General features: G+C 27.4%; 1 protein-coding gene across 4 annotated transcripts; it reads right to left on the minus strand.

The window, feature by feature from the left end:
• Positions 1–3,491: 3,491 nt before the first annotated feature.
• On the minus strand, positions 3,492–5,353 carry OCT59_025737 (uncharacterized protein). Of its 4 annotated transcripts, XM_066140655.1 has the most exons (5): positions 4,974–5,345; positions 4,864–4,902; positions 4,252–4,299; positions 3,949–4,078; positions 3,492–3,840 (listed from the first exon to the last, which is right to left on the minus strand). In XM_066140655.1, the coding sequence occupies exons 1-4, from the start codon at positions 5,218–5,220 to the stop codon at positions 4,068–4,070; spliced, it is 345 nt and encodes a 114-aa protein (XP_065992267.1). In that variant the 5' UTR covers positions 5,221–5,345; the 3' UTR covers positions 3,492–3,840; positions 3,949–4,067. The 4 variants fall into 4 exon arrangements, with proteins under 4 accessions (XP_065992267.1, XP_025174334.1, XP_065992269.1 ...); XM_025319173.2 differs by lacking the exon at positions 3,492–3,840 and having other exon boundaries at positions 3,917–4,186; positions 4,974–5,353; XM_066140657.1 differs by lacking the exon at positions 3,492–3,840 and having other exon boundaries at positions 3,917–4,186; positions 4,789–4,902; positions 4,974–5,353.
• Between the last annotated feature and the right edge of the window lie 7,580 nt (positions 5,354–12,933).

Consider the following 12,933-nt stretch of genomic DNA (forward strand, 5'->3'; position numbering starts at 1 on the left):
CAAAAACAAATAAAAACCCCACTTACAAAGGTCCAGGCAGGCATCCCCTAAAGAAATGGAGTAAAAGGAACGTTAGTGACATTCCCAAGACGGAAAAACAAAGAAATTTACACTTGTAGTTAACGCATTATACATTGCCTCCATTTGTTTGATCTTATTCTCTGAGATCTAGCTAGTTTCTGTCTTTAGGTATTGACTGATTAGAGGAGAGTAGTTGTGACCATACGTATACTGTTGGGTTTTTTATATGATTTTGTGACAGGATCAGAAATTTGTTGTGCGATATTGTTGTGGTTATTGATCCAAACACACATCAACCTCAACCAGTTCAACAAACGTTCACATCTAATAATGATACAAATAACAATAATCATCATGTAAGAACACGTGGAGAACCTTTATAGCCCAAGCTGAAATCCAGGTTCAGGCAGACGTCCCCTAAAGAAATTGAGTAAAAGGAACGTTAGTGATGTTCTAAAGACAAAAAAAAACAAAAAACCCCCACCCATAACTTACCTTCATAGCCCAAGCCGAAATCCAGGGTCCAGGCGGGCGTCCCCTAAAGAAATGGAGTAATAGGAAGTTAGTGACGTTCCAAAGACAAAAAAAAAACCCCCCACTCATAATTTACCTTTATAGTCAAGCCGAAATCCAGGTCCAAATACGCGTCCCCTAAAGAAATGGAGTAAAAGGAACGTTAGTGACGTTCCCAAGACAAAAAAAAACACAAAAAAACCTACCCATAACTCACTTTCATAGCCAAAGCTGAAATCCAGGTCCAAACATTAAACTAACTCGTTTTACTATACTTTGTTTACTTTCCGTCATGGCTGGTTGGGGAGTTGTTACTTTCGAAGTTTCCATATATTTATTAATACTTTAACCGTCAGTAAGACTGCCTAATCTCATTTGTGGGATATATATATATATATATATATATAAACACACGTCTTCTAAAGAAATGGAGTAAAAGGACAACGCTGCGACGTTCCCAAAACAAAAAACAAAGAAATTTATATTTACATTTATAATCCAAGCCGAAATCCAGGTCCAAACACGCGTCCCCTAAAGAAATGGAGTAAAAGGAATGTTAGTGACATTCCCAAGATGAAAAACAGAGAAAATTACACTTACCTTTTGAAATCCAAGTCGTCCAAGTTTAATTCCGAAGTCCAAGTTATAAGTTCAAACCCGTCCTTAAAGAAAAAAGTTTTTTTTTTTTTAAAAAAAAAAGCATAATATTAAAAAAAAATAGACCAGATTGGACCAGATTATCTGATCAATCCGGTCAATCCGGTCATCTATGTAACATCTGATCAATCCGATGTTATCCAATGGATCCATCCAGATTATTCACAATCCGTTCATTCCTAATCTGGATGATCCGTTTTTTGATCGAATCGGATGATGGATTGAACAGATTTTACCGGAGCACACCTCTACTTCATAATCAGTTTCTTCATAATTTTTTATCAGTTTTATGTATAAATTCCAGCTTTGCTTTAAATTAAACTGACTTAGTATTTTTTCCCAACCTTCATTATTAACTTCTTCCCAATAAGAAGGAGGTACCGAACAGTTTCTCCAATCCGAGCCATCGCAGTTGTTGGCAATAAAGTAAAATCTTAGTGCTCGTTTTAATATTGTGGATAGCCTTTTTTTCCTTTGAAGATTTGTACTCCAGACATGCTTTATATCATTTTTGTAAGGAATTCCCTTAGTGGCGCAATTTATTGCATAAATAGCAAGTTTGGCTAAATTTTCATAAGTAACTGACGAACGTACTCCCGTGCAATTTTTTAAAATACTTTGTAACACCTTCTTTCGATATTCAACATATGGTATTAAGACTTCTAAATTAAATAAACATAATTAAATTCATTTAATCTTTATTAACTTTATTAAAGAATCGATAAATTAGATATAATACCAATATGCAAAATTTCCAAATCTTTGTTGTAAGATTTATTATTTTTAAAAAATTCTTTAATTTCTTCAATTTTTTCTTCAGGATGTTTTTTTTTTACATCTATAATTCTCTTTATCTTGTTCTTCTTCATTATCACTAATATTATATGTAAATTCTTGACAAATATTTGCCCGTTTTATTACTTGAAAAGGTGTTAAATTTTTGACTCTACCAACTCTATCATCATTATTTTTTTTAAAATAAACATTATTATTTAAAATAAACAAATTAGTATTTTTATCAAAAAAAAAAATAAGAATTTTCATCCATGACAGAATTCAGTGCATTAATACAATCGTTAAGTGTTAATTTTGGAGATTCCATAATTATTTTTAAAATTCGTGAATTTCAAATATTATGTGAAAGAGAAAACAGGCGAGAAGGAGAGTATTTATATAGCTGAGTACTTGTAACGCGCAATTTAAAACAGCTCGTAACCACGTGCATTTAATCTGAAGAAACTGGGTTACGCACCATCAAAGCAGCGCGTCACCAAAACCGGGTTATGTGCCATCAAAACAGCGCATCACTGAAACTGGGTTACGCACCATTAAAATAGCGCATTACCAAAATCGGGTTATGCGCCATCAAAGCAGCACGTCACTGAAACTGGGTTACGCACCATCAAAGCAGCGCGTCACTGAAACTGGGTTATGCGTCATCAAAGTAGCGCATCACCGAAATCAGGTTACGCACCATCAAAGCAGTGTGTCACCAAAACTGAATTACGCGCCATCAAAGTAGCGCATCACCAAAACCAGATTACACACCATCAAAGCAGCACATCACCGAAACCAGATTACACACCATCAAAGCAGCGCGTCACCGATATAAATACTATAAAATAATTATTAAATATATATGTAAAGCCTAAATTGATTTACTTCGTAAAAAATAAAATTATATGGAATATATACTTTTATTAAAGCAATTATAAATTACAATTTATATAATAATAATAAAACAAATATATAATTACTAGTTATTATTATTCATTTTACACCTATTTTACATTTTAATAATTTTTTATTTGCATGTATTTTTGACAAAGAAAATACAATAATATTAAGTTTTTTTTTTTACTTATAACTTAAAAATAACTGTTATATTTGCTTATAAATTTTTTCATTATATTTAATAAAAGTGAATAGAAAAATAATAAAAAAATGATGGGCAGCTGAAAATCACCATGCGTTTAATTTTGATTATGTATCTCTCTTGACACAAGAAATAATCTTTTTAATGGCATATATTATTGAAACAGATTCTTCAAAGCTGATAGTCTTCAGAGATCTTGAGGATCATAATGGATTTTCCTGTAATCAAATAATACATTGACGTTAAAAAATAATCTAATCTCAGAAGAGATACTAGACCAGAAACATTCAAAAATGTTGCTGACATAACTTATGCGAAAATAAGGTTTTTTCTAGTTGCTATGAAGAGAACTGGATTAAATTTCAACCAAGGCAATTAGTAATAGATTTCACTCTTGTCTAATTACTAATATTTTTCAATTTTATATAGATAAAATCCTTATGAAAAGAGTTTGATCTATTAGGAAGTTTATTAAAATCAGTGAAGTATCCTTCCAAACAGAAAAAATCTTGAGATCTTGAGAATTCCATAAAAATAAAATCGATTCCGCATCAATCATATGACTTGGTCAGAGAAACAGGAAGGGTTTGAAGGAAAATGAATGTAGAATTCAGCATGATCCCATTTTTTCCAGTGTTAACCCTATAAAAAATTTTATCCGTTATTTCTGTAAAAACTCCGTAAAAATGAGCCTTTCACAGATTCATTCACGGAAAATGAAAATAATTCGATAAATTCCGCGATATAAGGTTATTAATTCCGGAAATATGAGCCTTTTACGGAAAAAAGACAGAATATAAAAAACAGATTAACTTTTTTTACAGGGTAAATATGGCGATTATAAGTCAATTAGATTAGCAAATAGTAAATTTGACTTTTACTTTTTGTATACTGATTTTTATTTTATACAGATGAGTGTTCGTGTTGTAGTGATGAAAAGATTATTAATATAGGTCTCTTTCCAGAATCTTTTAATATAAACAAACGGATTTTGGCGGACTTAAAGGGATACTAGAATGTGAATTTTAATAGCAAAGCTTGAATTTAAAATAAAGAATTTTCGTATTGTTTACAATCCTTAGATAAAGCAATTACGATTATTGTCATGTAGTAAATTATCTATAAAAATGTAAGAAATAAGCGTCAACTATTAAACATTAAAATAAAAAGATTTGGTTACTTGCCTTTTCCGCTTTTACAACTATTTCCAAGGTTCACGAATGCCGAATGATCTAAAAAATGTAAAACAAAATAGATCAGCCCTAAAATCACTAAGTGGCTCATTGCAGATAGGAGATTTCTCCTATTAGCATACACTTCGCTAAACTATCTATCAAAATACAAATCTAAAACCTATGAGTGGCTCATTGCAGACAGGAGATTTCTCCTATTAGCACGCACTTGCTAAACAATCTTTCAATATATAAATCTAAAATCTATGAGTGACTCATTGCAGACAAGAGATTTCTCCCTTTAGCATGCACTTCGCTAAACTATCTATCAAAATATGAATCTAAAACCTATGAGTGGCTCATTGCAGACAGGAGATTTCTCCCATTAGTATGCACTTCACTATACTATTTATCAAATATAAATCTAAAATTATGAGTGACTCATTGCAGACAGGAGATTTCTCCTATTAGCACGTACTATCTACACTCTATCCTACCCATATTATAACGATAAACTATCAAGCATATTATAAGCTAAATTTAATTTACTATAAACTTCTTTAACGGGCTGAGTAAACGACTTATAACAGATAGGAGAATGTCACCCTGTTAGCTCGCACTTACTATTTTCGTCATCTTTATTTACTTCCTGCGCGGATTTATCTATATAATTATTAAAGGTTACTAAATAACAAATGAACTTTATCTTGAAAAACAAAATTAAAAGTACATGCCATTTATAAAAGTTTCCTCGTACTGCTTAGTTAACTTATTTACCATTAGTTTGCTTTGCATATATTTATTGTAATTTTTAAGTCTATTAATATCTTTCTGATGTTTAAGTTTAGATCTCTTTTTTTTCTTTTTTTTAATTTTCGAAACTGTTCCATTTTTTTCTCTTCTTAATATATTCTGTTTTCTGTCTAACGCCCGTTGTGCACTATTTCTCTGTTTTTTTGGCGAGTTATTTACCGTTACCATTTTTAAGATTTAAAGTGAACAGTAGAAGAAAAAAATGTTTTTTTGAGATGCGAAAAGAAAAAATTTTTTTGTGAGGGAATAGGACCCCGCTTACTTCTAATAGAGGTCTCCGAAAATAATAAGGTAAAATTGTATATAAAATTTAATATTTACCTTATATATACTAATTTGAAATATTGTACAACAATTATTACAATATTTGGTAATATACGTTTTATAATTTTTTCTCAAAATAAAAAATTTATTCTCTTCTTTATACTTGTAAAAACCATTTTATATTTTTAATTTTATTTGCATTAGCACTATCTTTTTGAAAATTATTACAAAAATTAGCTTTTAAAATATAAAAATTCGTACAGCAATTAGCAACTTCAGAATTTAATTTCAGTACTTTGGTTAAATCAAATCATATTTTACTATCTAAGAAAGTTGTTTAGTAAGGTCGAACTACTTATATTTGAATTTTTATAGCAGTTGGAGTAATATTTATTGCATACGAGCATTTTTTTATTTTAATATTAACTTAAAATTTACGTTTTTTGTTTATTAAATTCGGAGCGTAATTTGGGCATTTTAGTCAAATGAAATCACCTTTTTAAGCTTAAGTAATATTGTTCGGCGAGATCGAAACTACCTGAATATTAATTTTCATAAGAATCAGTTTAATATTTACGGAATACGAGCAATTTTCGCACTTTTAATTTTTTTTTATTTTCCCGATCAGTGATTATAGGGCGTAATTTGGGCACTTTGGTCAAATGAAATCACTTTTTCATGCTTAAGTAAAGTTGTTCGGCAAGGTCGAAAATATTTAGATAAATATTTTCATAGCAGTTGGATTAATACTTATGGGGTACGAGCATTTTTTCATAATAATACCAATTACGAATTTATTTTTTTTAAAAAAAATTAATTAGATTTTTTTAAAGAAAGTAAGTGAATAATAGTTTCGAAGTAAAGTTAAAGATGTGTGTCTTTAAGATTTTTTTTATAGTATTTTTGTAATTCAAAGTACTTTTTTTACTAATAAAAGTTATTTATCTTTAAAGAATAAGAATTAAACTTAGTAAAAATAAAAAATTTTTAAAATTTATTGTAATGATTATAAAATATTTTGTTTATTTAATATTTAAAAAAATTTAGGTCTCTGAAAATCTAAGGTAAAATTTAATATAATTTTAAAAGGTCACTATATATATATGGTAAAATTATGAGATAAGAAAGGTTGGTAAAATTACTAGTAAATCTGAAATTTTGCCCGGAGACCTTTATTAGAAGTAAGCGGGGTCCTACGATTATTCCGATTCAGACGAGAATGATCCAAATTTGATATCTAGTTTAAAGTCTTTAAAACTGCAATCATGCAATCGATCAAGTTTATTTTCTGCTGACTGAGTTATCAATTAAGTTTGTGGCTGATTGGGTGGGTCACTGGTTTGAGAATTTTTATATTAAAAGCCATCAAAAAGCACATGATAACCTTGACATTTTAAATATGCTCATAGTAATTACGTAAAAGTTCTACAAAAGGCCTACTTCTCTTATTAGCGTTAGACATATGTAATAAACTTCACGTGATTTCTTATCAATTTGTTGAATTTCTTTTTTTAGTATCATTATATCATAAATAATTTCGATGTAACTATAATATCTTATATAATAACAATTAACGATAAAGTTATATTTCTTTCTAATTATTCCAATTTCTAATGCAGTAGATTGAAGATTCAATTAACAATGACTTACTCAAACTGTACAAATATGAAGAATTTAAAAATGTTATTAAGATATACGAAGGTCATTGCTTAGAAGTATACAGCGTGGTTTACAAAACTCATCATTTTGCGATAAAATCACTACTTTATGATAATGATAAATGCATGAATGAAATGTTCTGTGAGGTTGTTATTGCATATTTTGCTGTTTATTTTAAGATAAATTAAAAAATTTTTTCGGCATTTATTTAGATTCAACTTTATTGTCAAGTGAATTACTGTTCTGTCTCAACAATATACACTGGTCGAAATCATTTCTTTCGGCATTAATACCTTTTGTCAAAAGTTCATTATCGTCATCACGTGATTTGTCACACATTCGGCTAATCACAAAAATCAGAAAAAGTTTGGCATAAAGATTTTTGGTCGATTTATGGTTGAGTTGTAATATAAAAAAAACCATAAATCGACCAATACTTTTTTTTATCGATTTTTTATTAACAATGACAATCGACTTAAAACTTTTTTGACGATTTTTAACCAAATTTTTAATTAATTAATATCAATAATATTTGACAATCAATTGTGCAATTCCGCAATTAGTCTGCAAATGTGGAACTGTAGCATTATTATAAACACATTTTACTGACAGTTTCTATCATATTTTTCAAAAAATGCATTTGAATTGGTAAAAAAATGCATTTTCGCAAATAAAGAAATCCAAATTCGGCCGGATAATTTGACAGATTATCCAATATCCATCAAATTTTCTGGCCAAATCGCCTTTTTTTATCTTTTTTATCTTTTTAATTTAATTAATATAAAAATATTAATATTTAATATATATATTGTTTTTAAATTAATTAATACATAAAAAAAAACACCAAAAAAAGGCATTTCGGCTGGATAATTTGACGGATTATCCAATATTTGTTGAATTATCCGGTTTATGACTGAATATTAAAAAAATCAAATCAGCCGGAACATCAATAACCGTCAAATTGACCGGCTGATCCATTTTTTTAAAAAAAATCGTTCTTTTTTAAAAATTATTAATGAAAAATGATTTTTTTCTTTTACTTTAATGATAAGAAATAATCGTTTTCGATTAATAAGTTTAAAATTATATATTTTTTTGCAATTCCGCAATTTATCCGCAATTACGGATTATTTGCCGCAATTACCTATTTGCAGCACCATCTTTAACGTGAGATTATCCAGATCAAGTTAAAAAAAAAGCATGTTTTTTTAATGTGGCTCCTTCACCTCTATCTATTTCTTTCTCCCTTTTTTCCTCTCTCTTATTTCGTTATTTCCCCTCCCTTATTTCGTTCTTTTCCTTTCTTTTGCCCTTATTCTTCTATTGGCGTTGATAGGAAAAAAATTTTTTTATTTGTATTTTTTTATTTTGTAGGTTTCGGCTTTTAGTTCTTGAGCTTTGGATATATGAAGTTTCGAAGTGAAAACTTTGAAACTTTTTTTAAAAAAATTGTTGGATATATAGGTGAGTTTTGGAGTGAAAAATTTAAAACTCTAAAAAAAACTATTTTTTGTAATTTTTTCTTTCTTATATTTTGTAGGTTCTTTCGGTTATAGGGCTTTAGATATATGAGTGAGTTTCGGAGTGAAAACTTTGAAACTTTTTTTAAAAAAAATTATTAAATGTTTTTAATTTTTTTTTCTTCTATTTTGTAGGTTTCGACTTTCGGTTCTTGGGCTTTGGATATATGGGTAAGTTTCGAAGTGAAACTTCGAAACTTATTTTAAAAAAAAATTACTTTTTTAATTTTATTTTAATTTTCTTTTTCTATTTATAGGTTTCGACTTTCGGTTGGGCTTTAGATAAATAGGTGAGTTTCGAAGTGAAAGAATCGAAACTCTTTAAAGAATAATTTTTTTAATTTTTTTTTTTATTTTGTAGGTTTCGACTTTTGGTTCTTGGACTTTAGATATAAGGGTAAGTTTTGAAGTTAAAACTTCGAAACTTTCTTTTAAAAAGTATTTTTTTAATATTTTTATCTTCAATTTTGTAGATTTTAGCTTTCGATTATTGGACGTTGGATATATGGGTAAGTTTCGAAGTAAAACTTCGAAACTTTTTTTTTAAAAAAATATTTTTTTTAATATTTTAAATTTTTTATCTTCAATTTTGTAGATTTCAGCTTTCGATTATTGGCGTTGAATATATGGGTAAGTTTCGAAGTTAAAACTTTGAAACTTTTTTTTAAAAGTAATTTTTTTTAATTGTTTCTTTTTCTATTTTGTAGATTTCTTTCAGTTCTTGGGCGTTGGATATATAGGTGAGTTTTGAAGTGAAACTTCAAAACTTTTTTTTAAAAAAATATTTTTTTTAATATTTTAAATTTTTTATCTTCAATTTTGTAGATTTCAGCTTTTGATTATTGGGCGTTGGATATATGGGTAAGTTTTGAAGTTAAAACTTCGAAACTTTTTTTTAAAAGTAATTTTTTTTAATTGTTTCTTTTTCTATTTTGTAGATTTCTTTCAGTTCTTGGGCATTGGATATATAGGTGAGTTTCGAAGTGAAAGAATCGAAACTCTTTAAAGAATAATTTTTTTAATTTTTTTTTCTATTTTGTAGGTTTCGACTTTCAATTATTGGGCATTGGATATATGGGTAAGTTTTGAAGTGAAACTTCGAAACTTTCTTTTAAAAAAATATTTTTTTTAATATTTTAAATTTTTTATCTTCAATTTTGTAGATTTTGGCTTTCGATTATTGGGCGTTGGATATATGGATAAGTTTCGAAGTTAAAACTTTGAAACTTTTTTTTAAAAGTAATTTTTTTTAATTGTTTCTTTTTTCTATTTTGTAGATTTCTTTCGGTTCTTGGGCATTGGATATATAGGTGAGTTTCGAAGTGAAAGAATCGAAACTCTTTAAAGAATAATTTTTTTAATTTTTTTTTCTTCTATTTTGTAGGTTTCGGCTTTTGGTTATTGGACGTTGAATATATTATATGTAAGTTTCGATCAGAATGAAAGAATCGAAACTTTTAAAAAAAAATATTTTTTAATTGTTTCTTTATTCTATTTTGTAGATTTCGGCTTTCGGTTCTTGGGCGTTGGATATATAGGATAGGTGAGTTTTGAAGTGAAAACTTCAAAACTTTTTTTAAATAGAATTATTTTTTTTAGTTATTTTTTAATTTTTTTCTTCTATTTTGTAGGTATCGGTTTTCGGTTCTTGGGCATTAGATATACGGATGAGTTTCGGAGTGAAAACTTCGAAACTTTTTTTTTTAAAAAAATATTTTTTTTTTTAATTTATTTTAATTTTTTTTTTCTTTTTTGTAGGTTTTGACTTTCAGTTCTTGGGCTTTGGATATGTGGGTAAGTTTCGAAGAAACTTTGAAACTTCAAAACTTATTTTAAAAAAAAGATATTTTTTTAATTTTATTTTGATTATTTTTCTATTTTGTAGGTTTCGACTTTCGGTTGGGTTTTGGATATATAGGTAAGTTTCCACTTCGGATTTTTGGTTGGGTAAGTTTCGAAATATTTCGAAACTTAAATTTTTTTTATTAAAGAATTGGTTTACTAACCGTTTCTTTATTTTTTTTTGTAGATTTTCCTTTGGACTTCTATTGAATGGGTAGGTTTTGAATCTTCAAAACTTTGACCTTTTATTATTGTAATAATAACGGTTTACTAACCATTTCTTTATTTTTTTTTTGTAGGTTTCTCTTTCTTCATCTTTTTTGTCAGATAGAGTAAGTGATAGATAATTTTGGATGAGTGGATGATGGTGGACGATGGTGGACGATGGATGGTGGATGATGGGTAGTAGACGATGGATGTGGAGGATGGTTGACAATGGTTGACAATGGATGGTGAATGGTAAATGGTGAATGGTGGATGGTGGATGGTAGGTGTAAATAGACAGATACTGTAGAATGTATATATTAGATATTTAATATGATAATTTTTAATATGTAATTTTAATAAAGCGAAATAATAAAATTTAATCAATTGATTGTTATTACAAAATTAAAAATAAGCTAAATACATAAAATTATTAACAATTAGACAAAATTAGACTTAATTTCATCCAACATTCGGCAATTTGAAATTTGGACGAATGTCTAGTAAAAGTTGACGAATAGTTTATTTCCGATTTTTTAATGAATTTTGCCGATTTGTGATTGCCAAGTGGCAGGCGAAGTGTGCAAATCGTCCATAATAACTTTGACGATTTTTTTGGCAATGATCAGCTGAATTTAAACCAACTTTCGTCCAACATTCATCAATTTGAAATTTGGATGAAATGGACTATTCTGACCAGTGATATGGAGTGACTAGAAAAGGTATATTAAATTAATTTTAAAAAAATAAAAAATTTCATTAAATTAACATTTAAATTATAAGGAAAGGATAAGCCATTTTCCTTAGTATTGGAATTTGCAGAAAATGGGGAAATGATTGAGTATTTTCAAAATAGTCGTCAAACTATTTATATGGACGATTTTGTAAATATAATTGTACAAATTACGAGATTAATATTATATTTGCATGAAGAAGATATTTTTGGCATCAATATTGTATGATAATTTCTTATAAAAATTTGCATATTATTTTAAATCAATTATTATTAAATTATTCTGATTTTCAGAGTTCCAATATTTTACTTGATAAAAAGGGAAGAGTTAAACTGTTAAGTTTGGAGCTATCAAATAGAATTTTAAAAAGTTTTCAAAGCAAAAATCAAGATATTATTGATTTTGGATCCATTTTTAAAGTTATTAAGTTTAAGGATAGAGAATATAACAAATTACTTAAAGGTAATGAATTTACTTATTATTAATTTTTATAATTATTGTACTAATCATACCAACATTATTGTGACAGATTGTATAAATACTAGAAGGCTAGAAGATTGTATTAATAGGTTGGAATCTATGGGTCGATCTACTAAAGGTAAATGATGTAATTTATGACTATTATTAGTTCAAAAGCTAATTAATTTATGAATAGGACAGAAAGTCGAAATTGTCGTAGTGAAAAAATGAAAAAAAACATCTAGTATATTTTATAATGTATTAAGTCATAAAAATCTAAAGTATAATAATAAGAATAGTATCGCATTTAAAGTTAAATTGAAATGAACGGAAAGCATTAGCAAAAGAGTAAAAAACCAACATATTGAAATGAAATGAAAAAAATAATACAAATGTAATTATTTGATTTAGTTAATATATGATGACAACGATTATAAGTTTGAAATTAGGCAAATATTAAATTTAAAGCACAATGCAATACAATGCAATCAACACAGTAGATTCAAAATAATACTTTGATTAATAATACAATCAGTAATGTAAAAACACTTGTTTTTAAGTATAGTACATAAATAAGATATATTACTTAAAGGAAAAATAAGTTGCGGAAATTACCCAGTTATTATGACAATTTTTTAATAAACGTAATTATCAAGCAATATAATTGCATTGTTCATTATGTATATAAACTTAGTTATTTTCAGAAATGTAAAAATACATCAAATGAATCATAAATATAAAAAGAAGGAAAAAAAGAAAATTTCTGATTATAGATGCCATAGATGTTGGAAAATAAGTGAGCGTTTAATTCCATGGCACGATGATGACTTTAACAACGAATTAAAAGAATGCTTTGCCAAATGTGGAATTAAAGTAAATCATAATCATAAGTTATGCAGCAAATGCATTGAAAAAATAAATTTAGAGAAAACCAAACTCAGTGAATTAACTAGAATAATAAAAAAATTTAAATTTATTATATGATAAATAACAAAGAAAATTTTGTTTAGCAGAAAAATTTATTGTATAGAATTTTTTTAATTATAAATATTATGTTTGGGGAAAAAAACGGATTCGTTTATATTATAATTTATGTAATTGTTAGAAAACTATCACTATAAAGAAACGATTATAATATTTTGATGCTTTGATACTACCGATCAAATATGGAAATATTTAGTTTATCACTTAGAAATAGG

Source organism: Rhizophagus irregularis, chromosome 5 (genome assembly GCF_026210795.1).
Source record: "Rhizophagus irregularis chromosome 5, complete sequence".
Lineage (NCBI taxonomy): Eukaryota > Fungi > Glomeromycota > Glomeromycetes > Glomerales > Glomeraceae > Rhizophagus > Rhizophagus irregularis.